We start from the raw sequence: 24,223 nt of genomic DNA, 5'->3' as shown, positions 1-24,223 counted from the left end.
AAATGCTCGTCTCAAAGCTCGGCCATAACAACAATTTGTCCTTAAATGTCGTTTTAAAATTTTGCTTACAAAATATTATTAATACTTGCAGTCATTTTCATATGAACAATAACCGCTACGTGTTATCACTGCTAACACAAAACAACAGTTTTCTATTTTAATTTTGTCTTTCAAATTAAACGCAATAAAGATACAACCGCAATTTCCTAGTATCAAGGAAGGCACCATATGTCCACTGTCCAATCACATTCCACTATTTTGTGACGTAGAATCTTTAAAATCGAAAGCGCCATTTTTCTTCTTCGTTTAGCTGTTCTCTTTCTTTGTCGTCTTTTTGATAAAAAATTATTTTATATGCAAACATGGATGAGCTTGTAAAGACACAATTGCAAAATAACAATTCAAAGTTCAAACTTTCCCTGGATCGAATCATAGACAAGGTGTGTGAATAAGGCTATGGACGGTTAGCATGAACGTAACTATCAGCGGGTTTTGCAAATGAAAGCAACAGAATTAACCAACCTCTGTTTCCTTCTGATAGTATTCAAAACTTCAGTACCAGGACGCGGGGACAGAGGTTGATCTCGACGATATAAGCCCCACAAGTAAGTGAGCCGGAAAGGTTTTAATAACATCGTCTGTGTTAGTAAAGGTAACCGAAAACTAACTAATTAGATGCGTTTGTAAGCTAGATCAATCACAGGACTTGTTTTCTTTCTGGAATAATGAAGTTCAGTATTATTTATATATTAATTCACAGCAATAGTCGCCTGAAGGGCCTTTTATTACAATAAAAACAATAGACTTTAATTATAAATCTTTGAAAAGTGTTTTGAGTTTGCAAAGCAGTTTGACAGACAAGCAAAAGCAAAATGCTAAATTCAGAAACAGTGAAAAACGGAAAACAAACATTGAGATGAGAGGACAATAAAGTGAGATAATAGTAGCTTGGAAATGTGGAGGTATGCTCTGGAGAGGACAGGATTAAAAGTCAGAAGCAAGATAGAATGTGTGTGGATGAAGATGCAACGAGTACAGTTAAGGAAGGTAGATGAGTTTAAATATCTTGGGGTGCGTGAGTTTTGCAATGTGTACTTTAGAGGTGGTGACACTGACAAAAAGACGGGAAGCACAGCTGGAGGTGGCCGATTTGAAGATGTTAAGATTGTCATTGGGAGTCACCTGGATGAACATGATTTGAAATGAGAACATCAGAGGGACACCTCTGGTTTAGTGGTTTGGACATTATTTAAAGAGGCAAGGCTGAGATGGTTTGAGCAGAGGAGGTATAGTGGATATACTGGACAGAGGATGTGTTGAAGGAGGACATGCAGAGGGTTGATGTGATAGAGCAGAAAGATTGGCTGAGATGAAGGTAGATAATCTGCTAAAGATAATCCCTAAAGAGAGCAGCTGAAAAAAGAAGAACAAACAAGATAATATTTCTGCAAAGTATCTTGGAGACGAGATCAAAACATATCTTAAAAGTGATCAGTAAAACCTTAAAATCAAATGTACTGGGAACCAGTAGAGAGGAGCCAGGAACGGGGGTAATGCAATGCTATGTGCTAAGTCTTGCTGCTGCATTTTTAATTAGTTGAAGGTGAGATTTTTACCAGCAGTAAGAGATTTGAGGTGGTCTATCCCAGAAAAAACATAAACCTGGATGATTTGTTTTCCCAGATCTAATTTTGAGTGTTGTTTTAATTTTGGATTAAAGGTTTGGATATAATTTGAAAGAAGCAAAACTGCAGAGCTTTCCTTTAATGTCATTCAGACATTAAGGCCATGTCACATGATACATTTTACTGTTTCTGTCAGCTCCAATTAGAATATTAGTGGTTGATGCAATTTGCATGATTTGTGATTTTGATTGTATTTAATGGAAGAAAATGTTACGTCCTCCAGCTGTTATCTTCTTCACCAGATTTCAATTATAGGTATTTGTGTGTCCAATGGGTGAAGGCCTGATACCTGAAACACTGCTTAATATTTGACGATCTGTAATGTTCACTTTTTTTTGTTGTCTGACCACATTGTGTATATTTTCTGTCCTCAAGAGCTTGACAGCTACATGACGTTATCTAAAAAGAAGGTGATCTCACTGCAACTGAAGGTTTGGGTTACTAACAACGACCTTTGCAGCCATGCACGACACAAAATACCATAAGCTGCGTTTACTACTATTTAATCACCCACATTTTCTCCTCAGAGCTCGACAGATGTCAGAGAGGAGTCACTAAGAGGTAATTTCTCAGAATTAAGAGTTTAAATGACAACATGCATCTTTTTCTTTGCTTCACTGTGTAGTTCATCTAATACAACTTGAACATTTCTTACACAGCACAGGACCCCACAGGAGACTCTCAGGTAAATATACCTGCAATTACCTTCTGTATCAAAATATCTGGCATAACTTGAGTTAATGATGGTTTGTTTTTGACAGCTGGACTTGTCATCTGATACCAGCATCCAGCTGTCTATGGAAGATGGTGGTAAGAAAAAGGAAATCCTTTTGTTTCAGTGTTTTCCAGTCTTGGATTAAATTTGTGACAACAAAGAAATGCACAACAGAAATGCGTGATTGCTTTCTTAAATTACACATGCATGCTCTCTTTAATTATTAAATAATATATTTAATAAGTTTTGCCTCCACAAACATTTTGATTTCCCTGTACTTTGTGATAAATGAATAGTTGACCATTGTGGTAGTTTTAAGTGTTAGACTCCAACACCTTGAACAGCAGCTGGCAAAGGTAATCCTTGTTCTGCTCTTAGCTTTGGCGAGGGTTAATTAGAGTGGGCCTCCAGCTCACAGTGAACCCTCGGAGCAAAAGAAACACCACTATCGCCAACTGCAATCCAAGATAGAAGATTTGGAGTACATCCGGTTACCCCAGTTAGGTAACCTGGCCCGTGAGGCAGCTGGAAGCTGGTAGTGTGTGAACTTTCCAAATAAAACAGAGGGTTGTCCACTAGTGTATATATAAAGATTGTTTATCCAAGAGAAGCACTGAGTATATTATTTGTCTAATTCCCAATTTTGTTTCCCCTTGTGCATCACACACAGGGATGACTAGAAGTGATGTGACTCAGCTGACTGTGAGCTCACTGGATGAGAGTCAGAGAAACTTTTCCAATGTGGACCTTCAACCTGAAGACCAAGATGAGGAGCTGGAAATGTCTCTTAGAAGTCATGGCAGTTCCTGGGTGGAGCTCTATCCAAGTATGATTAGTCGGATAAAGAGGGCCTGGGATCGGCAGCATGTCTCTACAGCCGCTGATTCTGTGCTGAGGAGGTACCGCAGATGGCGTCAGCAATCAAACAGAAGTAACCTCAACAACACCTTTGTCGTCCCACTTAGACACACAAACAGCAAACCAAAGATGACCACAAAAGCATTTCCAGAGAAAAGCTCCAGCAGGCCTATGAAAGAGCAATTCACGAGGACCAAAACAACGCCTATGCAGACTGTGACCTGTCCTAGAGACTGGCACGAAATGCACCAATCTCCTGATAGGGAGGAAAACCTTATGAGCAGGCACCAGCATAAGCCTGTCCTTGTAATGGACTTCTCTGCTTCCTCTGTGTCCTTTAAACCAAAAGAGATACCATTAAACAAGACTTTCACTGTGTCTCAGCTGTCCTCTCGTAAACAAACCCAGCTGGAAGACCAGGCCTCTGCCTATAGCGTCAGTCCTTCACGACCTTGTGCTAAAGCCTCTGAGGAAAGATCAAGTCTTTCTCTATTAGAGACAGCTGGGAGCTCCATCCTTGCACCAGAATTCACTGCTGCAATACAGAGACCTGATATCTATGGCTCCCCAGTCAGGCAGGAGGCGCTGAGCTTTAGGGACAGGAGTCCCCTAAAAGCAAGAGTGGTGACCAGCCTGGGAAGATCACCTCATTTGTTTTCCAGAAGCCCCAGTGAATATTCTGTGACTTCCAGAGAGCCTATGAGGCCCAGATCACTCACGGCCTCTCTGTTTTCCCCGACAAAAAGGCCTGTTTTGCCACCGAAGATGCTTTACTCTCAAAACTCCCAGCAGTCCTTCCTGCCACACTCACCGCAGTCAGCCTCAGCAGCAGGGGGTCATCGCAGGCTCGTACGACACCTCTCCATTGATTCCGTCCTGCCTTCATCCCCTGGCTCGTGCTCACCAAAACAAGTTGATGAGGATTTCATGAAACTTTACCACAAGTTTGTGTGTCAGAACAAGTCAACTTTCTTCAATGGCCCTGCATGCCGTCTCTGTGCTAGAAGCTCTGAGGCCAGCAGAGGTCACTCTTCATCAGCTCTGGCTGCTCTTGCACTGTCACCACACCGGTCTGTCCTGAGGAAACGCCACAGGGACCTAGACTGGAGCAGCCATCCACAGTCCAAACGCTTCAGGGAAGTGTATTGCACATACTCCCCAGGGTCCAAACGCCACAGCAGAGCGATGCTAAGGCCTTTGTCTGAACTGGAGCTGCCTCGTGGTGGTAGCTCCAGTAAGCACAACATGTTTCAAAGGTTCAGCAGCCAGCAGTATCCAGCACATGAGGAATATGTGGAGGCTGAATCTGCAGCGGATTTTTCTGGCATGGGTAAGCCTCATCCTTTTTTTAAGTCAAGTGATAGTGCTCAAATTATGTATTTTTGCATAGCTACAAAAGTGCAGTTAAGATGCCTCCTAAACATATCAGGTGCAGGCAGGTATTTTGGGAAGAGGACTTTGATGAGGACACACCCACTGAATTTGGATGCATGCATGATTGTGCATGTTTTTTCTAGGGTGCAGCTTTCTAAGGAACCACTCACCCAGACAACACAAACTAAAGAAGATACAAATATATAAACTGATTGTCAGCTTACTTTGTAAGAACCCCCAATATTTCTTTAAAGTTTGGGTTTTGAAATTACAAGTCAGACTTATTTTATGCAAGTTTAATCATCACAACTATGTAAAGAGTCCATCGACGTGTATTTTGTCAGTGAATTTCCACTTGGGGAAAGAGAAAGAGAGCACGCCTGTGTGTTTGTATGAGAGGCCGTACAAGCCAAAATTCATTCTCATACTGAGTGGAGCAGACAGAGGTCACTGTAGCATACAACTCGCACAAAAATGACAGCTACTAAATGACCAACACTGCACCTGTGAAGTTTGTCTGTCCCTTCACATCTGATCTTCATAGTTTTCTTGACTTGTTTCTGATTACCTAATCATTATGCTTTATTCAACAGGAAGTTCACTAGAGAGCAAAATGACCTGTGGCTACTCTCCCAGGTGACTAAAATAATTCCCATGTACAAGATATTTTTGGCCTCTGGGGGTTGATGTGTTCTTACTCACCTTTTCCCGTCACATACAGAAAATGGCGATGAAGGGGATCATCAAGGAGATGGGCCGATGAAATTTAATGAAATGTATGACCATCTAGTTCTGCGATGGAAACCCGCTGATAATTAATCTCTCTGAACTATTTTTAATTGATTATAATTGTTCTTATGTTCTATCATTTCTTGAATATGTTTGATGTCCATTTTTTCTGTCTATTCATTATTGAAATAAAATTGTCAATGGGAGAATGTAGTTATTTAAAAAAAAAAAAAAAAAAAAAGTACTTGTCATTGTAGTTATTGTTTATTATTCATACATCATATTCCTGTATTGTTCAAATTTGAGCAAACAGCCCAAAACCCAAACAAAACAGTCTTAAGTAAATAACAGAAATAAAGATGATTTAATGTTTTGGTCATTTATCGTGTGCGCTTTTTCTGGCATTGTAAATGCTTTGAATACATGTGGAAATCTACTTTTCAATAAATGCAGCTGCAAAACAAAAACATACTTGTGTGGTAAGAAATACACACCTGGAATTAGTCACATCCAGGAACAGGAAAAGAAAAAAGCTTAGCCACCACAGGTGAGAAAAAGCATCACTTTTAGCTTCCTGGGGTTCTGAATAAAGTAACCTTCTGTAGTTGTGCAACATCTTAGTGTTCCGGCTGGCAATGTTGAGATAAACCATATGTAGAACAAGGGGGGTTTTTTTTATTTAAAGTTTGCAGCACCATCCACAGTGCTACTGTTGGTGCAGCAGTTACCACTCCAGCTCCACTGGATATTTCCCAGTCAGACAGGCAGTGCAGTGGCCCACTTTCCTGTTGGACTTGTTATTGGAATTAATTTTGTCCTTTTCAATATGGAAAGCAATACCCTCCTGGACAGCAGATACGAGGCCCTCCACAGTCAGATATTTAACACTGTCAGCACCTGTAAATAGCGTTAGCATTAAACACAAGCTTTTGTTCTGACCAGGCAAAGAAATGAATGGTAGATGTGCATTTTTAAATACCAATATAACCAGCAATGTCCTGAAACTCCGGCTTGTTGGCAATGAGCTCCTCCTTGGTTGGGATGTTGATGCCCATGTAGCAAGGGAACCTGATTGGTGGAGAAGCCACCCTGATGTGGACCTGTCCAGAAGAATAATTAGGTTACTATAAACACAAAGTTAGTGTGTGACTATATTCTGGTCACACACAGTTAGGTGCCCTTTTCAGGACCAATATTTGTTCTTCAAATGGTCAGAAATAACAAAACAAAACGTATCTTCCGTTAATTCATGTAACAATGATTATTTACCTTTACTAAGTGTGGCAAAAATGTAGCATTTATCTATTCTTCTATACACATCAAGCACTTGATGTGTATAGAAGAAGAGACAATAAAGTGCTGCATGAATGTTTGGTTAAAATGTGAATTACGGTTCAGATCAGATTGACTAGTAGGCCCAAAAATGATGAATGAGAGTATGTTACTCATGCCATAAATCTGATTAGGGACCGATTTTCATAAAAATGGTTTACCAGACGTGGGGCTTGGCCCAACTTTTAAAAAAATCCAAAAGTTAATCACTTCCTATCTTTAGTATTACAAGATTAGATATTCCCAAATAAACATGTATCAATGAAATAATAACTGGGATGTTCAAGAAAATACCCCCAAAATTTGGATCCAGATATCCTGGATTTGGGGTTTTAATTCATGCATAGTGCGGAGGGAATTTTCTGTCTTATTGGAAATACAGTCTCAGACTGCTCTTGTGGTACGCCCACTTTTTTGAGTTGACAGTTAATGAGCCTAATATTTTCTATGAACCCCTGATGTAAGTATAGTACGCAATGTGACAAACACATGGGCTTTTCTCACTTATTCCACTTACTGCCATTAAAAGAAAAAAAAGAAAAAAACTCCAGTTTTATGTTACTTTCCTGTGCTTCTAGTCTACTTACAGTCTGAATTATCAGACAATCCAAACCAACCAGTTTCTGAGCCACTCTGCCAAAATGTTGTGTGTGCTATATCAACAACTATTGCCAAACACTATTAAACGAACCTCTTTGGCACCCGCTTCCTTCAGCAGCTTAATAATAGGGGAAATTGTGTTGCCTCTGACGATGGAGTCGTCAATGAGCACCACTCGTTTCCCAGCAAAGTTGTCCGTCAGTGCTCCAAACTTCTTGGCCACTCCTAGCTGCCTCAAGCGGGTGTTTGGCTGGATAAAAGTTCTTCCAACATAGCGGTTTTTACACAGAACCTCAATGTATGGAAGACCAGACTGTGAGAAGAAGACAGAAGAAAAACTAGTGAGACTGTAAGTCCACCCGGTATATTATAAGATTACTGAGGTGGAGCAGACACACTGTAGACAGACCTGCTCAGCGTAGCCCAGAGCAGCAGGGGTTGCAGACTCTGGCACAGTGCTGACAACGTCTGCATCAGTCGGAGACTCGATGGCCAACTGCCGCCCACATCGCTGTCTGGCAGTATAGACCATCTGCCCTGTAGTACATTGATATTTCAGTATTAATACATTTAAGAAATGAGTAATCAGTAAGTGTGTTACCCATAATAAATATGCATACCTTCGAAAATAGAGTCTGGTCTGGCAAAATAAACATATTCAAAAATGCAGAAGGCTGGGAGGTCTCCCTCAGGTCGGGGCACAACACTCAGAGATTTGACACCATGTCTGGATATCTGGACTATCTCTCCTGGCAAGACCTCTCTGTAGTACCTGTTAATCAATAACGACAAAAAAGTACAATGAACGGATGGACTCAAGGAACACCATTTCACTGTTCATGCATTCAGATTCAGAAGAATTTATCCCCAAGGGGCAATTAAGAGACTGACCTTGCCGACCGTATATAAAATACACAAACATCACATTGGGGAGACAAGTCAGGCTAGGTAGCTGGCCGCACGAGCAGCGACCCGGAACCGAACAGCAATGGGCGTGCATCAAAAGCTATGTCGTTACCACTGGGAAACACCAGAACTATTACGATGGTCATTGAATCACGTCTTTACTAGAATATACTAAGGTGTCAAAACTAGGGCTGTCGGCATTAATCATGTCGGTCGTTAACGGAGATATGCTGCGTTAACGCGGTTTTGCCGTCAACGTCATTTTAACGCGATTAACACTGACAGCCTTAGTCAAAACTTGTCATTTAGGTTACAGGATTGTTATCGAAAGCCATCTTTATGGGGGGGGGGGGGGAGAGAGTGTAAAGCGCCAAAATAGGAAAAAAAAAAAAAAAAAAAAAGTACTCGTGGCCTAAGGCAAATGATATGAAACCTTTGGGAAAGAAAGAAAAATAAAAAAATAAGGTTATAAAAATGATTTACACCTGGCATTACGGTTCCTTTTATACTAAAGAATACTTTTGCAAAGGTAACAAATGCTTACTTGGCACCAATCGACTGGAAGCTGCACGACTCTGATGACACAACCCACCCCTCAGTGTCTTCCTCTTGAGCGCCTGCTTAAAAAAAAAAAAAAAACAAGAATCAAGTTAATCATTCACCAGCTTACACATCTGACCTCTGACAAAATCAAAAGGGCCAAAAGCTCTGCTGCACCATTGACCTCTCGTGAGGCGTCCTTTTTATCAGTAAAGCTAGTCTTTTGAGAGCAAACATGCCTGTGTTCTGCAGTTGCACTAATTCTGATGCAACGGTCACATGCAACAACTGTGTAGATACCTGGATTGTGCAGTTTAGAGATGGGAACGAGCTGCCCAATGCACAGTGGCCTATTTCCATAAGGGTCACGCACTGCGTAGATTACATCTTTGAACATGACCAGCAGTGAGTATGATGTTGGCGTTTCAGTCATGAGGTTTTTAATTCTACAACAAAAAACAAAAAAAAACAAATAAAAACAGCATTAAAGTAATGTAAAGCAAAAATATTTATGCTTATATATCATTAGGTCACAACAGTCACCTGGCAACCCAGTCAGGTGAGTCTAGCTCCTCCATAGGTGGAGTCAGTGCCAGCAGCTGGGTGATGAGCTCACTGTCTGAGCTGGTGGAGAGGCCGACACCATGGCGCATCACCTACAAGGCACATTTATAGTGACTGATTAATTATGGAATAATGTTATTTTCTGTGGAATAGCAGTCTTTGGAAAATTTTATAATGGAAATGGTTGTCACACCCCTGCCCTCAAAGAGCCACTCAACAGCCACTCTGGGAAAGAGACACAGGCCAATCATGTTGTTGCACTGACGTCTAGGCTCGCCTGATGTTCATGATAGTTTTAACTGCGCTTAGGCACAGCTGCTATATAATGACACAAAGATATACATAAGTCTACTTATTATTTTTCCTTCAATTATTGCATCTATAATGTGAGTCAGGACTCTGGAGAAAAGTGTTTTGTGTTTTTTACATTTTATTTCTAAATCAGTCCTGCTTTTACGTCTCAGCGGCCATCAAAATGAAATTTATGGGTTTTTCAGATCAGACAAAGCTACTTTAAGATTCTGGCTTGTCACAAGAGGTTGGCCACATGTTTAAGTTGGCAGAGATTTATACCGGCTGACTTTCTTGATGCACAAAGAGGATTTGTGTCTCTGGCTGGAAATGAAACAGTGACCTTTACTTGCCAACTGAATGTTATCAACTAAATCACTTTAAAATAATTGTCCACATAATCACCTGAAGCAGTTTCCAAGATGGCTGCTGAGCATAAAGGACAACTAAGAGTATGAAGTTAATCCATTGGTCTATTGATGATCTATTTCACCGTCCAGTTCAATAGGTAGTACGTACTGTATATTCCATATAAAGGTCTGGCTTGTCTTAAAAACAAAAAACAAAAACACAACACATATACATGACACACAGATTTTTGTTAGTGATCACAAAGTGCACTCGAGAAGGGACGTTGATGTGATCCAGCTGGACTGAGCATGTTTCAGTGCCACTTATGAATAGAGATACTGACTTCTTGTTAGGAAAAAGGGGAGGCAGTCTAAATTTACCTAAAGAATAGGACTTATTTGATGTAAAGCTTTAAATTTCCTTCTGAAAGGTTAGTTATGTATAATTGGTTAAAAACCAAATCCAGCTGACAAGGTCTGCGTAAAAAAAAAAAAAAAAAAAAAATCTTATTAATTCATCGTAATTGGTCGACTAGATATATAATATAAAGTGCATGGATTGTCATAAGATTACTTTAAAGAACAAAAAAAAAAAAGAAAAAAAAAAAAAGAGGACAGTTATAAATATGCACTCAGTGAATGTGCAGGTTTGTATGAAAGCATAATCATAGAAATGGCAGTGTCGAACGAGCCGATTATGGTAATACAGCTTTCTCAAGATCCACTTATACAACCAGCATGAGTAAGTGTCTCAAATCACCTTTGACAAGGTAAATGTAATTGATTTACTGAACCATCAGAGTGATGGCAGAACTTCAAAAAGCCTGTTTGAGCGTTCAGACTTTTGAAATTTGGAGTGAAGTTTAAGAGAGCAGTTAATGATTTGGTACTGATTTTTCATGGCAAATCATGTGTGGAATTCTCACTCAGTGCACATTCTCATAAATATAGTCAAAACTTCCTGTGTATTTTAGCCTCAGATTGGAAGAGAGGTTGCTGAGAAAAAGACAGGATGGGAACAGATTTGTTAAATTATGCTAAATGGCCTGTATTTGTATAGCGCTTTACTAGTCCCTAAGGACCCAAAAGCACTTTACACATCCAGTCATCCACCCATTCACACACTGGTGATGGCAAGCTACATTGTAGTCACAACCACCCTGGGGCAAAATCAGTTTAATATAGCTTACATTTTATAGATTGGGGTTTTTTTTGGGTTTTTTTTTAGATTTTCAGCCTGAAATGTTCTTAAGAGATATACATTTTAAAAAGCTATTCATTTTGTTTCTCATTAATGCGAGCATTAACTGCAGATACAAATTCTTTTGAGAGCGCAAAACACTTAATAGTCAAACAAATCCTTTGACTGGATGATGGATGCAGCTCTGGTATGTGAAAGTGTTGACATCCAGCCCATAACCTTCGTTAAGATTGGATATAGCAAATAAATATTTCAGCAGAAAGAAAAACTGTGTCTGTGTGTGTTCAGTTCATTATTTTTATGTCACATTGATATGCGTAACATTCAGTGTGGACAAGCAGAGCCCCCTCCTCACCTTTTTCCGCAGGGCATGGGCATTAACCAGCTCTCCATTGTGTGCTACAGCAATCTTGCCATGCAGTGTATCCACCACAAAGGGCTGGCAGTTCTGCAGCTCTGAGATCCCAGTGGTTGAATAGCGTGTGTGGCAAATGCCGAGGTTACCATAGCGCAGTTTAGTGAGAGCCTCTGGTGAAAAAGCGGTGCTCACTAATCCCATTCCCTATAAAATGACAACATTGCTCTGTGAAGGTTTTAACTTGCACAAAAATATTTTAAAATAAATAAAAGTGATGTTAAAAAGCAGAAAATCAGCAAACAATGAGGATGTCTGAAGGCTTTAAAACATGTCTGTAAAGGCCAAACATTAAAGTGCTCAGTGTGATTCTGACCAGCTGGGTTGTTTTGATGTAACTGTGCCAAATGGAAATATATTCAGGACGCAACCCAAATACGTCCTGGGTCTGTTTTTGAGATGCTGGGTTAAACTGTGCTTCTGTTTTATCATATAAGAAGCTTCTGATCATGATTCAGTGTTACCTTGTGTGCTGTGTACGTGGGTGGACTGGCTCCATTACTTGTGACAATCCCAGCACTTTCCTGTCCCCTGAGTAGAGACACACACACACACACACACACACAATTACAGTGTAAATTTTCATGTATTAGTGGGAAGTGTGTTTTTTTGCATGAATGATTTCTGTTTCTTCTCTGCAAGAATAAACTTGAGTCAGTTACGGTTGCCTTGAGGCAAATCAAAACTGGTTTAACGAGGGCCAAATGGAGCAGAAACAAAATCCGCCCCCAAAAAAGGAAAAAGCAGATTTGCTTCCCTGCGGTGAGGCTGCCATATATGGAGAGTCGCCTTGCTGCAGTTTCAATCCATTACCAAGCTGCTTCTCAGATTACACTTAGTCCCGCCCCCTCAGCACACAGCTTAAGCCAGTGGTGAGGCTGCTTTTCAGCATGAAGGCGTTGCTTTCAGGCTTAACCGCCTGGTTGCCTAGGGAACCGGGCAGCAGAGACAGACAGGCTGGGGGAAAAGAAAGCGTTTCCAGGTCAGCTCAAACATGGAGAGAGGAGCAGAGAGACAAAGAGGAGGTGATAGTGAGGTGGGGGAGGAAAAAGGCTCAGTGGAGAGGCAGTGGGGGGAAGCAGAAGTGCTGGCTCTACTCTCAGTGTGGGACCAGGTTGGAGCTCAGCACGTAGTAGAGAGCAGAAGCACATTTGAGGTGATTTCAGAGCGTCTGAGGAGGCTCAGTGTTGTGCGCAGCTGGAGGGAGTGTCAGGCCAAATGCAGAAGCATGAGACTTCAGAGCAGGAAGGCTGACGCAGGCACATCGGCAAACTACAGCCAAGGAGTGGAAGAAAGGCCGCTTGAAAGGCCATGGGAGGAAGAAGATGTGGATAATCAAAGAAGAATCTACCCAGTCCAGGAAGGTAAACATGTACAACACCACTGTACTATTGATGATAACAACATGACTTTTTCCACCTTGGGAAAAAACAAAAACTGGTATCCAAGGATAAACAGACACGCCAGTTAAAACTATTCTTAGCTTGCTTGTGCTAAAAAGTAATTCAAACACTTACATAAAAGTCATCTTGTTCTTCTTTGGGTTTTTTCTACATCAACATTTAGCCAAAATTTACAATGTTTTCATGTGTGCACAGGAATGAAGACTCGATTTCATTCAGCTGTTTCTTACTCTACTAATGTGGCTGAAGAGGGAGGCCGCCACTGGACGGATGACGAGGTTAGAGCGCTGCTGTGCGTCTGGGCTGACCGCAACATTCGGGAACGTTTGAAATGCACGCTGCGCAACAAATCCATATTCCAAGAGATGGCTCGTCAAATGCAGAGAAACTTTGGGGTGATACGGAACTGGAAACAATGCCGTACAAAATACAAGAATTTGAAATATGACTATAAGACTGCGAAAAGTGCACACGCTGCGGGAGGCAGCAGTGCAGGAAGCCCGGGGAAATACATGAAGTTTTTTGATGAAGTGGAGGCCATTCTACTGGACAAAGGACTGGAAAATGGGACCAGGGAAATGCAGAAGAGACTGTATGATGGTGAAATGGAAGCAGGGAGGCTACAAACAGCAGCAGGCCACACAGGGCAGATAACGGGCTCTAAGAGTGAGGTGGTCATTGAAATTGATGATGGTAAGCATCAAGTTTGCAAGCAGTTGTTTTAGATTCAAGACTTCGTGAAAATAATTTTCTTATGTATTTATCATTTAAGATGACAACAGTGACGATTACGACATGGATGGAGAAATGGAAGTAAAATGGAGAAGTGCAGGTATGCCGAAAAAGAAAAATCTGCCAAATCAACTGTGGAGTTTAGCAGCATAATTAAACTTTTCCTTCCATATCTGTTCTTCTTTTATCCCAGACGCCCATCTAGCACACACAGACTCCAGCTCTGACCAGTTCCAAGTAGTCACAGTGTCGGACACGGGTCGAAACTGGAGCGACCAAGAGGTGCGAGCCCTGATCCAAGTCTGGTCGGATGAGCGCATACGCAGGCAGCTGGAGAGCTCAACCAGAAAGAGGGACATCTTTGTCCAGATCTCGAACAGGTTAATGCAACAAGGCATTGAACGTGACTGGAAACAGTGCCACACAAAGTACAAGAACCTCAAGTACCTCTACAGGTCCCTTCAAAGGGGCAAGACTGATGAAGCTGACCCGAGACGTCTCATGAGGTTCTATGAGGAAGTGGACTCCATTATGAATCGCACGGCTAACGACTCTCTGCGAGACACAGGAGCAGCCGAGTCTGCAGATTCAGGCGGACTTACTACATCTGACAACTGTGATGAGAAAAATCACGTGGACGGCAAGTTGACAAACACGAGGAGAGCTGTGGAGGGAGCCTTGGAGGACAAAACCTGCACCTCTGATTCGGACTTATCAGTAACCATCGAGGCTACATCAAATGCTTATGAGCCAAAGCGACATAAAATTAAGGAGCATTATCTGGATCAAGAACACATGTTGATGAGTGAGCTGATCATTTAATCATCATCATTATTATCAGCATGAATTAGATGAAAAAGATTACATAATGCTTTCAGTGGTCAGTTACCATGAGTAAGATAATCAAGCAGGACCATCTTGGACAGCCAAAAACAAATGTTTTTTTTTTTTGTTTTGTTTTTTTTTTACATTATGTCTTAATATATTTCCCATACACAAAACAAACCGATGACATTTAGTTCAGGGTTCTCCCTGGCTCACAACAGACTTTTCTTGGTTTATGACACATGTATGCAAGATTAGCCCCAGCAAAGTCAAGGCACTGAATCTGTTACCAAATGTGATAGAAAATGCACAGATTTCTAACCACTTCATGAGAAATCAATCAATGCATCAGCTGAACTTTAGGTTCATTATCTTGCCCAAGGATACTTCAGTCCAGAGAAGTCGGACATCAAACCAACAACTTTCCAATTAGTAGACAACTTGGTCCAACTTGGTTTTAAAATATATTATTATATACATATAAAATATATTATTATTATAGTTTAAAGATTTTATTTAAAAAGGAGTCCCGAGGTGGTCTTAAGCCAGTCTTACTATGTTTAGTACCAAGACAATTCTTTTCTTTTGTAGCAAAAAATGCATATTTGTATTTTTGTAACTACCTTTAATATTATATTTTTGCAGGTGCTTCTGAGAGTGTGGTGGAAAGAGAGGATACTACTTCAACACACAGAAGAATCAAGAGGAAAGCTGTAGATGAAGGTCTGAAATATGTCTCCTTCTGTAATCCCTTTTAATGTCACGTGACATCCACAATTGACTGAAGCTTTTGTAATTTCTGGCTAAGTCCCATGATATGCCATGGCGCTTCATAATTAAATTATGGATAAGGATATGGTCATGACTTCTAATAAAATGCACAACTCGCATAACCCTACTAGGAGCTAACATGTTACACTAGTAGTACTTAAAAAGTAGGTTAATGTAAACCTTTGTCCTTCTTATTTCCAGACCCTGGACTGCACACACCACTAAAAAAGCTGAACATTGGGCCTCTCGTTGCTGAAAGACTCCACAGCCAGTGTAAAGAAGAGACGGACCATATTCCAATAATAAAGATCAACTCAGTCTGTTCAATGGCCACCCCTGCTCCGTCGCCAGAATTACAGGTAACATATACTGATCTCATGTGACCATTATAAAACTGAGGTATTTTTTAAATAATAAAAGCTGTTGTGGCAACTTTTTAAAAGCTACCCCAACTACTTGATTAATCGAGTGACAGATTATTTGGCGAACATTGTGATAATCAGTTAATCATTTTTTAAATAAAAATGCCGAACATTAAAATTATGATTGCAAACTTGAACATGTTTAGGTTTTAGATTGTTTCAGATTGCAAAAACAAAGGTGAACTGATTAATGCATATATCATAAAAAATAAAAATAAAAAAAAAAGCTGCAGCTCTATTGCTTTTATGAATGAAAACTGTTATGTCTTAAGGGTTATTCACTAATCCATGTCAGAAAATCCCAGAAAGTTGATTTTCTTCATCTGGTCACAGCATTTTCAATGGAAATGTTTCATCGCTTATCCAGGTGACTTCTTCAGTATCGACTGACTGCAGTTTTCCACAACTTTACAGTACAGTACTTGAGCGGTATAGCTGCATAACAACTGAAACCAGCACCATTGACTAACAATGAGCCACAAATTCAGTTCCATGGTTGTTAGTATGCAAACTGTCATGACCATTGGTAGCATGAGTACCATTTAGACAGTGTTAGGAATTGGCTGCAATCACATCACTCTAAGATGATGAACAATAGTTCAAAGATGTCATCCCCTTTTCACATAACGGCTCGCCACTCAAACCAGGATGTGCACATCGTCACTGAAAGAGTGGCCACTGGCCTGTAGGTGTAAACAGCCCTGTCCTGATGAGCTAGCTCTTCTGCGCTGTCCAATCTGCTAACCGGAGGTTGTCGGGTTGGCTTTCTAAATTCAATGAAATTGGGAGAAAAAGAATGATATATTAAATTGCAAGCTAGATGAAGGAAACCAGGCCTTTTGGTTCTTGAAGACATTTCACCTCTCATGTGTGAAGCTTTTTCAGTTCCAAAAACAAAGTATTTTAACCCTTAGTGGGGTTGTGCTCTTGGAGGGTGTCCTGAGGATCGTTGACCCACCCGGTTTTTATGCAAGTCGTTAAGGGTCACATCAGTTGAGCTGACATGTGACTAAATGGATGGGTTATTTCGGTCACAAGACCTAAGTGTGAATTCTATGTGGGACAGCTTCATGAACCAAAAAAGAAATCCAGTTGCCTTCAACTCAGTAACTTAAAACTAGCATGGTCTCAACAACTGTATCGAATATGTCATCAGAACCAAGAATGTGGCAATCATATGATATGTTTTCAGAAAAGCTGCTTGATAAAATGTTGCTAACTACAGTGACACTTTAAAAGGTGTTTTGTGTTTCCACTGTACCAGAGTCGATGAGAAAACAAAAAATTGCTAACTGCTAGGCAATCAAATCTGGCTTTTATGAGTGTAGACTCAAAAATTGTACAAAAAAGAGAAAAGCTATTGAGTAGTCTTTTTCTCAGTGTGTGCTCAAGAAGAACAGAAGAAAGCAAGGCCTTCATTGCTTAAGAATGTATGCTTCAAGTATTTAGCCCAAGAACATTGAGCTTCAAGAGGTCATGCTTGGTAATATCAGAAACCTGTGCCAACTTCTTAAACACAAGGCAGAAGGTAAGACAGCCTTTCAAAAATGGCTAAAGACACAGCCTGAATTATGCCAGTCCTATGATGTAGAGCAAACTGTCAGGATGCAGGAGATCAGTTTGGAGAGCTACAAAATCTCAATATTTCTCTCCAAAGAACGTCACAAACCAACTCTGGTATGCAGGCTGTCTGTTGAGTCCCACACTGAGGCAAAAAAGGCAAAACTAATGATGCTTTCCAAAGCCTTTTTGAGAAGGCATCTACCATTGTGGTAGATCACAGTGCCACAAATCAGGCAACCACCCAAGTAAGTGATTGATGTTTTTCGCACAGCTTGCAAAGCATTTCAGCAAAATGGTCTACTGACACAGTAGAAACTGGAAAAAACCCTGCTTATTGAAAAAATTGATTCTGTGGTAGATAAATATCCAGAAATTGTCCTACCCGTGTTCAGGCTTTACTACCCAATCAGTCACAGGACAGAACCTGTAGAAATACAGGTTTTGCAGCAGAGTTTAAGGTTGTTGTTTATTATAACATTCACCTCCTCTGAATCGGGAAGGTACTTTACTGCGCTGAGCAAGTGGATGACCTGGCTGCATTCAGAAATATATAGCACTTTGTCATAACCACCAAAAAAGCTGGTTATCCCAAAAAGAAAGTTAGTGTGCAAAGAAGCATGTGGCATATTTGGTGCTTTTATATGAAGTAATCCAATGCCCACTCAGAAAGAGTTGAGTGCTTGGTTGCCAGAACATTGTAGAGAACCATGGTGTGGCTGCAGCTCTTTACACTTAACACAGCAATCCTTGCCTGGGATCCTCTAAGAATAACATGTCCTTCTAATATAGATAGCTAAGGGAATGTTCCATTTTGAAAACCAATAACACTGCAAGAATTATTACAAAACATTAGGGATTAAATACAGTCAAATTATGGTATAGCAATCAAATGGCTGAGTACTCTCCAATACTGGAACAACTAATTCATACATATGTTTTTTGGTTTTATACAAAGTAATTTTTTTTTATGTTGTCCACAGTGTTGAACCTAAACTTATGCACATGTACATTTATATAGCTAAACCTTAGGAAATATGCAAAGCTCACTTTTATTCTTGCCTTAGTAATGTATTTACACATACATAAGTTTTTTTATAGTTTTCACTAGACATTGGCTGCTCTTTCACTCCTTTTCAGTGTAGACCTTGTCACTGAGCATTTTTAACTCTTCATGTTTTTCATTTTTCAAATGAACAAAAAAATGTGTGTGTGTGTGTGTGTGTGTGTGGGGGGGGGGGGGGGGGGGGGGGGGGGGCTGTCAAAGGACCTAAGAGATGGATTTGGTTCTTCAGTGGTCAGTGGGAGGGTGTCTGTAAAGATGTCATTCTTAAGGAGGGGGAGCATGGAGGAAGAACTGAGGTATGCCAAATAACACAAGAACTGGACTGAAAAATCTGTGACGACAGTGATGTGATTAATTAATATTCAATTGTCGGTTCAAACTGCCATCAGTGTGTTAAAAAAAAACCAAGAGGTAAAATAGAGAGCCATCTTTAAAACACAGTGGAGGTTCTATCATGGTTGTATTGCCTCTGATTCAATTATAATAAAGAAAAATACTGACAGATTTTGATCTAGCATGGCGAGGAAGCATCTGATTGATGCCTCATTTTTCAGCACAGGAGTGATTCCAAACACACTGCCAATGCAGGAAATGCATACCTGGACAGAAAGAACACACACACAATGAAACATGGTCAGTCATGGATTGGCCTCTCCAGAGCCCAGCCTCAACATTTTTAAAGCAATGTGGGATGGCAGAATTGACAGACTGAGGGAAAACAGAACAAGGAAACAAACATCCAAAGACAAACTCTGAATGTCCTTCAACAAGCCAGGAGAACTAGTGTCGAAGGCTACTTACAGAAGTTACAAGAAAGTTTCCATAAGAGAATTCAGGTTGTGTTGAAGAATAAAGGTTGTCATACTAATATTTGCTTTGATGCTCTTTAGAGTAGTAAAAACTCAGTTTTTGTCATATACAGCCTATTTCTGTGCATATTTAAAAAGTCGCTACCGTTTTTTTCTAATTTCTCTGCAAAATATAAAGAAAAGGGGGAGCGGGGGTCAATATTTTTGCACAATACTGTAGATGCATGAGGTTGCTTTCTGCAAAAATTCACATCTTGCATTTTTGTTTTTCTTGCTCAAGTTTGGGTCAGATTCAAATTTAAACCAAACATTTCATCTAAAATGCAAAGCTTGGACGTCATTAACTAGTGTGGTAACTTTTCAGTCGTTACCAATTTTGGAGTAACTGGTTTTCCGTTACTTACCTGTGCTGTAACGCCACCAACCCCAAAGTTAAGACCTGAGCCACCTCCAGCTGTGTGGGCCACTCTCCCGCAGCGACACACCCAAAGACTCCGCACTCCTCTCCAATACCCGACTCCTCGAACTCCATGGGCTCGCCTGTCGCCGATGCCTCTCGTATAAACTGCGGTCTAGTCTCGCGCCTAGTTGTCTGTGAGCAATTACCGTGCGCGCGCGTGTTTGTATGAGCGCTTGCCTGATACACGTTCGTGACCAAACACGTGCTTGCAGCGATACAACGTGGTTTGTTAAAACATACCAAACTCAGCTGACACTGCTGAATTGGGCATGAAATCACGAGTAACAGAGTTAAATCAGACTAGACACGTTTTAACCTAACAACCGGTCCGCCATAACTAAAATCATAACGAATTAAATGGAATACGTGGAATTTACGAATAATTCTAATCAAATTAATCGATTAGGTCAAAAACCACACTATTTAGTCCTGTTGGAGCTTTTGATAAGACAACCTTCTCATCAAAGAGTAAAAGGATGAACTTTGGTAGAAAAACCTCCAAAAGTTTTTTTCTTTTTCTTTTTTTTTTTTTTACGTCTTCTCTTGACGTTTGAGCGCTTCCCTTTCACGTGCGCCGCTGTGATTGGTTGTTTAGATGAGTTGAGAACTGTGATTGGCTCCCGGCGCAAGTATGACACGGCCCACTTCCCCTCCCCGGCTGCCTGCACACCTTCTGCTTCTCAATAAGTTAACTGGCGTGTTTTGTGATTTGTCTTTCAGGACTGTTCAGGATCGACGAGCGCTATGGCATCCACCCCAGGTACTGCACGATCCTTAATACACACGTTAGCGCTTAAGTTAGATGTGCGTGTTTTAACTTTTTCCTCTTTTTTTTCAGAGTTGAAAGTCGGCCAAAAGCTCAATGAGGGCAAGACAAAACAGATTTTCGAGCTCTTGGACCAGCCGGGACTGGTTCTAGTCCAGTCTAAAGACCAGATCACGGCTGGGAATGCCGTGAGGAAAGATCAGATGGAGGGCAAAGCTGCCATTGCCAACAAAACTACGAGCTGCGTGTTCCAGCTGCTGCAGGAGTCTGGTGAGGACTTATTGAATGTTTGTAGGGGGGGACAGTATTCTGCAGTCTGAGTGGGTTGGGGCAGTTCTGTCAAACGCATGTGTATAATTATTGCAGCTCTCTTTTTTTTTTCCCATTAAAAAAAAAAAAAAAAAAAAAAGTCCCTTACACTTGGCCAGTATCTAGGCACATTGTTTCTGCAGAAGTTTTTGTGAGCAACAAACTATCAAAGGTAAATTGATTCAGTAGAGTTTACTGGAAAAAAACAAACTTTGGACTCATTGATCTTTTCAGTTTCAGTTAATGTGGGGGCTTAAATGTTAAGAAAATATAAAACGTTTGTCACACTTTGTCAGAGCCCTGGCTCACTTATTCAGTTTGCAGGATTTTTCTGAAATGCCATTGGATTTATTTAAATATCTCAGAAGTACATGGTAATCAGTTTTCCACACATGGGAAGCAGTTCGGCTCTTCTCATTTTTGCAACTTTTTAAAAATGACTTCTTTTTTTTTTTTTTTAACCCTCTGAATGACAATCCACTAAGAACTGAATTTTATGTTGTGTTTCATGGATGGATGGGGGGTGAATTGAACAGAAATGACAATCTTGCAAAAATACTTAAATGTGAAGGGCATGCAAGATTTACATGATCCCAAAATTACTTTCCATATGACTTTAATTTATAAGCAATTGGCTAACTGTAACCATCTTGTGTGTGACGCGTAGGTCAGTCAAGCTGTAGTAATGGCTGCCTTGTGACTTGATGTGTTTCCACTTAGAATTAACCCGATCCAACCAGCCACATCCCATCCACTTGACCCTAATCAAAGATAGGTTTAAATCATGGTAACTTGAAGAGCCATCTGTGTGCCAGTGTATAAAAAATTAAATAAAATCTATATTTTTCTAATCTGACATGGTTGCACATATTGAAATTTGTCCATTAGTTTGAGGTTGCCCTAACATCCACCCTCCCCCCCCCAGGCATTAAGACAGCTTTTGTTAAGCAGCACTCGGACACGGCGTTCATTGCAGCGCACTGTGAGATGATACCCATTGAGTGGGTATGTCGCAGAGTGGCGACTGGATCTTTCCTCAAGAGGAATCCAGGAGTCAAAGAGGGCTACCGCTTTTCTCCTCTAAAGATGGAGATGTTCTTTAAAGTGAGTCTTCCAGGCGTGCAGTGATTCTCTCGATGCATTTTCAGTCTGTGAGTGTTGCATGCAAACTCATCAATGATTGTTTTTAGGATGATGCCAACAATGATCCTCAGTGGTCAGAGGAGCAGCTGCTGGAGGCCAAATTCTGTCTGGCTGGGCTCACTATTGGTCAGTGTGAGGTGGACATAATGAATCGCAGCACTGTGGCCATTTTTGAGATTCTGGAGAAGGCCTGGGCCACTCAGAACTGCACCCTGGTGGACATGAAGGTAGGCTGTGCAGCACCTCCCCCTGCTGGTTAATTTCATATCTTGGTGCAATCACTTTTCTTCTGTACCTACAGCAGAACTACAATTAAGGACTTTTTTCTTTGCTTATAGATTGAATTTGGTGTCAATGTTAAAACTCAAGAGATTGTGCTCGCTGACGTGATTGATAATGATTCATGGAGGCTTTGGCCAGCTGGAGATCGGAGCCAGCAGAAAGATAAACAGGTCATGCATTGACTTTCATTTCATGCTGATATGAGGGAGGGGGGGGAAGATACAAGCCTTAAACTGTTTTTTTTCTTCCCCTTTGTAGGTGTACAGAGACCTGAAGGAGGTTACCCCAGAGGCAATGCAGATGGTGAAGAGGAATTTTGAGTGGGTCTCTGAAAGGGTCAAGGTACAGCAAACAAACTCTAAATTCTTCTTTATCTTGTAGGAGTATTTTGCTTTGAATATCTTAACCAACAGACATTGTTTAACATCACAAAAGCCTGCAGCTGCTTTTTATGCAATTCGGGGGAAAAAACGAGTACAATTTGAGCAGTCAAAAACTGAAATAAACTGATGATTCAATGGTTTCTGTGCCTCTACAGTTGCTGCTGAAGCCCCAGGCAAGCAGCAGGGTGGTGGTTTTAATGGGTTCCACCTCAGACATGGCCCATTGTGAGAAGATAAGAAAGGCGTGCACCTCCTACGGGATCCCCTGCATCCTCAGAGTCACCTCGGCACACAAGGGTCCAGATGAGACGCTCCGAATCAAGGCTGAATATGAAGGTGTGCTTTAATATTGACATAATTCCATCTTTAAACTGATCTAGGGATTCTTGATAATGTGATAATTTCTCTATGCTTTTTTGCAGGTGATGGGATACCCACTGTATTCGTGGCTGTGGCTGGGAGAAGTAACGGCCTCGGCCCAGTGATGTCTGGTAACACGGCTTACCCTGTTATCAACTGCCCTCCTCTCACTCCAGACTGGGGATCGCAAGATGTATGGTCATCCCTCCGCATGCCAAGTGGTGAGAAGAGCTCTTTAGAATAGAATGCCTTTATTGTCACTATACAGATGTACAATGAGATACAGATGATCTCCTACTCGGTGCAAACATGTTGGAGAAGAAGGGGGGGGTGCATCGTTTCTGCAGCAATATATACATGTGCAGTGTGAATCATACATACGGTTTTAATTTTTTCCCCCTTATGGTAACCAAGTCTTTCTCTACTTTATTTGTCCTGCAGGTCTTGGCTGCTCCACAGTATTGTCTCCAGAAGCTTCTGCCCAGTTTGCAGCGCAGATCTTCGGGTTGAGTGACCACCTGGTGTGGTGCAAACTGAGGGCATCCATGCTCAACACCTGGGTGTCTCTCAAGCTGGCTGACAAGAAGTTACAGGCCTGCAGCCTCTGAAGAGCCCAGCGTGCTTCACACTTTAACACACTGTCTTTGTTTACTATTAAAAACCCATTAAATGTAGTTGCTTGTCACACATATCATTCCATGAAGAGACAAATGATTAAAGCTTATATGTATTTCTGCGCATTTTCTTTCTTTAAGACTAATTTTTATGGGTTTATATACTCATATTCATGAATCCCATGATAGTTTGGAGGATTTCATGATTTCTTTGAACTTTTGTTTTTCCAAGGTTGTAATGAGTGCACTTCATATGTCCTTAATGATTTAAAAAAGGTGCAGAGCTTTGAGATAATTACCCAGGTTCTAAATTATGCATACTGGCTCACCTACATACATGCATACAGATATGAGTGAGTGTATGCATGTATTTTTTTAAAAAAAAAAAATGGAGTTGAAGGTTCTACGATGTCTTAAGCTGAAAATGCCAAGGCCTGTTAACTCCTTATTAGACCACTTCACATTATTGTCACTGTTTGGCTTTCAAGCGTAACACTGTACCAACTGTTGTGTGTCGGGGTGGTACTGTCATGCTCTCGGGCTGTTTTGTTGCCAGCAATACTGGCACATTGCACAAAAGCGATGGTATAATGGACTACCTCAAAATTCAACATTAGCTATATTTAACATCTATGGTTAAAACTTGGACCCAATTGGATGTTCCGACAGGGCAATGACCACAAATACATATTAAAGCTGTTCAAATAATACATGAAGCAAGCCAATATTAAACTGGCGTAATGGCCTTCCCAAATCCC

At 40.8% G+C, this 24,223-nt stretch overlaps 3 protein-coding genes across 4 annotated transcripts; 2 read left to right on the top strand and 1 right to left on the bottom strand.

Moving 5' to 3' along the window:
- Window positions 1–279: 279 nt before the first annotated feature.
- si:dkeyp-117h8.4 (uncharacterized) lies at window positions 280–5,952 on the top strand. The gene is made up of 9 exons (XM_004557159.3): window positions 280–440; window positions 542–605; window positions 2,061–2,116; window positions 2,213–2,246; window positions 2,345–2,370; window positions 2,447–2,495; window positions 3,071–4,588; window positions 5,226–5,268; window positions 5,354–5,952. Exons 1-9 carry the CDS (start codon window positions 363–365, stop codon window positions 5,364–5,366), a joined length of 1,881 nt encoding a protein of 626 aa, XP_004557216.2. The 5' UTR covers window positions 280–362; the 3' UTR covers window positions 5,367–5,952.
- ppat (phosphoribosyl pyrophosphate amidotransferase) lies at window positions 5,588–20,146 on the bottom strand. Of its 2 annotated transcripts, none has more exons than XM_023155524.3 (11): window positions 19,553–20,146; window positions 12,025–12,091; window positions 11,501–11,707; window positions 9,283–9,395; window positions 9,040–9,185; window positions 8,744–8,819; window positions 7,914–8,065; window positions 7,703–7,830; window positions 7,385–7,606; window positions 6,341–6,461; window positions 5,588–6,258 (listed from the first exon to the last, which is right to left on the bottom strand). In XM_023155524.3, exons 1-11 carry the CDS (start codon window positions 19,678–19,680, stop codon window positions 6,086–6,088), a joined length of 1,533 nt encoding a protein of 510 aa, XP_023011292.1. In that variant the 5' UTR covers window positions 19,681–20,146; the 3' UTR covers window positions 5,588–6,085. The 2 variants fall into 2 exon arrangements, with proteins under 2 accessions (XP_023011292.1, XP_004557215.1); XM_004557158.5 differs by having other exon boundaries at window positions 8,744–8,816.
- paics (phosphoribosylaminoimidazole carboxylase, phosphoribosylaminoimidazole succinocarboxamide synthetase) lies at window positions 12,540–23,581 on the top strand. The gene is made up of 15 exons (XM_004557157.6): window positions 12,540–12,924; window positions 13,159–13,656; window positions 13,736–13,795; window positions 13,889–14,500; window positions 15,166–15,243; window positions 15,493–15,650; window positions 20,329–20,368; window positions 20,447–20,644; window positions 21,609–21,787; window positions 21,874–22,053; window positions 22,165–22,278; window positions 22,367–22,450; window positions 22,647–22,827; window positions 22,914–23,072; window positions 23,293–23,581. Exons 1-15 carry the CDS (start codon window positions 12,555–12,557, stop codon window positions 23,457–23,459), a joined length of 3,078 nt encoding a protein of 1,025 aa, XP_004557214.3. The 5' UTR covers window positions 12,540–12,554; the 3' UTR covers window positions 23,460–23,581.
- Window positions 23,582–24,223: the final 642 nt, after the last annotated feature.

This window comes from Maylandia zebra, linkage group LG23 (genome assembly GCF_041146795.1).
Source record: "Maylandia zebra isolate NMK-2024a linkage group LG23, Mzebra_GT3a, whole genome shotgun sequence".
In the NCBI taxonomy this organism is placed as follows: Eukaryota; Metazoa; Chordata; class Actinopteri; order Cichliformes; family Cichlidae; genus Maylandia; species Maylandia zebra.
The sequence above is the reverse complement of the archived record's forward strand: the minus strand, read 5'-3'. Positions and strand labels throughout refer to the sequence as shown.

What these genes read in the sequence shown, in the direction of transcription:
- paics (XM_004557157.6), top strand. Translation starts at nt 12,555, where the DNA reads ATGGAGAGAGGAGCAGAGAGACAAAGAGGAGGTGATAGTGAGGTGGGG. An exon ending in GGTCATTGAAATTGATGATG is followed by an intron (nt 13,657 to 13,735) that starts GTAAGCATCAAG and finishes TTATCATTTAAG; the next exon opens with ATGACAACAGTGACGATTAC. An exon ending in GGGTCTCTGAAAGGGTCAAG is followed by an intron (nt 22,451 to 22,646) that starts GTACAGCAAACA and finishes GTGCCTCTACAG; the next exon opens with TTGCTGCTGAAGCCCCAGGC.
- si:dkeyp-117h8.4 (XM_004557159.3), top strand. Translation starts at nt 363, where the DNA reads ATGGATGAGCTTGTAAAGACACAATTGCAAAATAACAATTCAAAGTTC. An exon ending in CGACGATATAAGCCCCACAA is followed by an intron (nt 606 to 2,060) that starts GTAAGTGAGCCG and finishes TCTGTCCTCAAG; the next exon opens with AGCTTGACAGCTACATGACG. An exon ending in GCTGTCTATGGAAGATGGTG is followed by an intron (nt 2,496 to 3,070) that starts GTAAGAAAAAGG and finishes CATCACACACAG; the next exon opens with GGATGACTAGAAGTGATGTG.
- ppat (XM_023155524.3), bottom strand. Translation starts at nt 19,680, where the DNA reads ATGGAGTTCGAGGAGTCGGGTATTGGAGAGGAGTGCGGAGTCTTTGGG. An exon ending in TTGGTGGCGTTACAGCACAG is followed by an intron (nt 12,092 to 19,552) that starts GTAAGTAACGGA and finishes GTCTCTACTCAG; the next exon opens with GGGACAGGAAAGTGCTGGGA. An exon ending in CCCATGCCCTGCGGAAAAAG is followed by an intron (nt 9,396 to 11,500) that starts GTGAGGAGGGGG and finishes TGTGCCTTGTAG; the next exon opens with GTGATGCGCCATGGTGTCGG.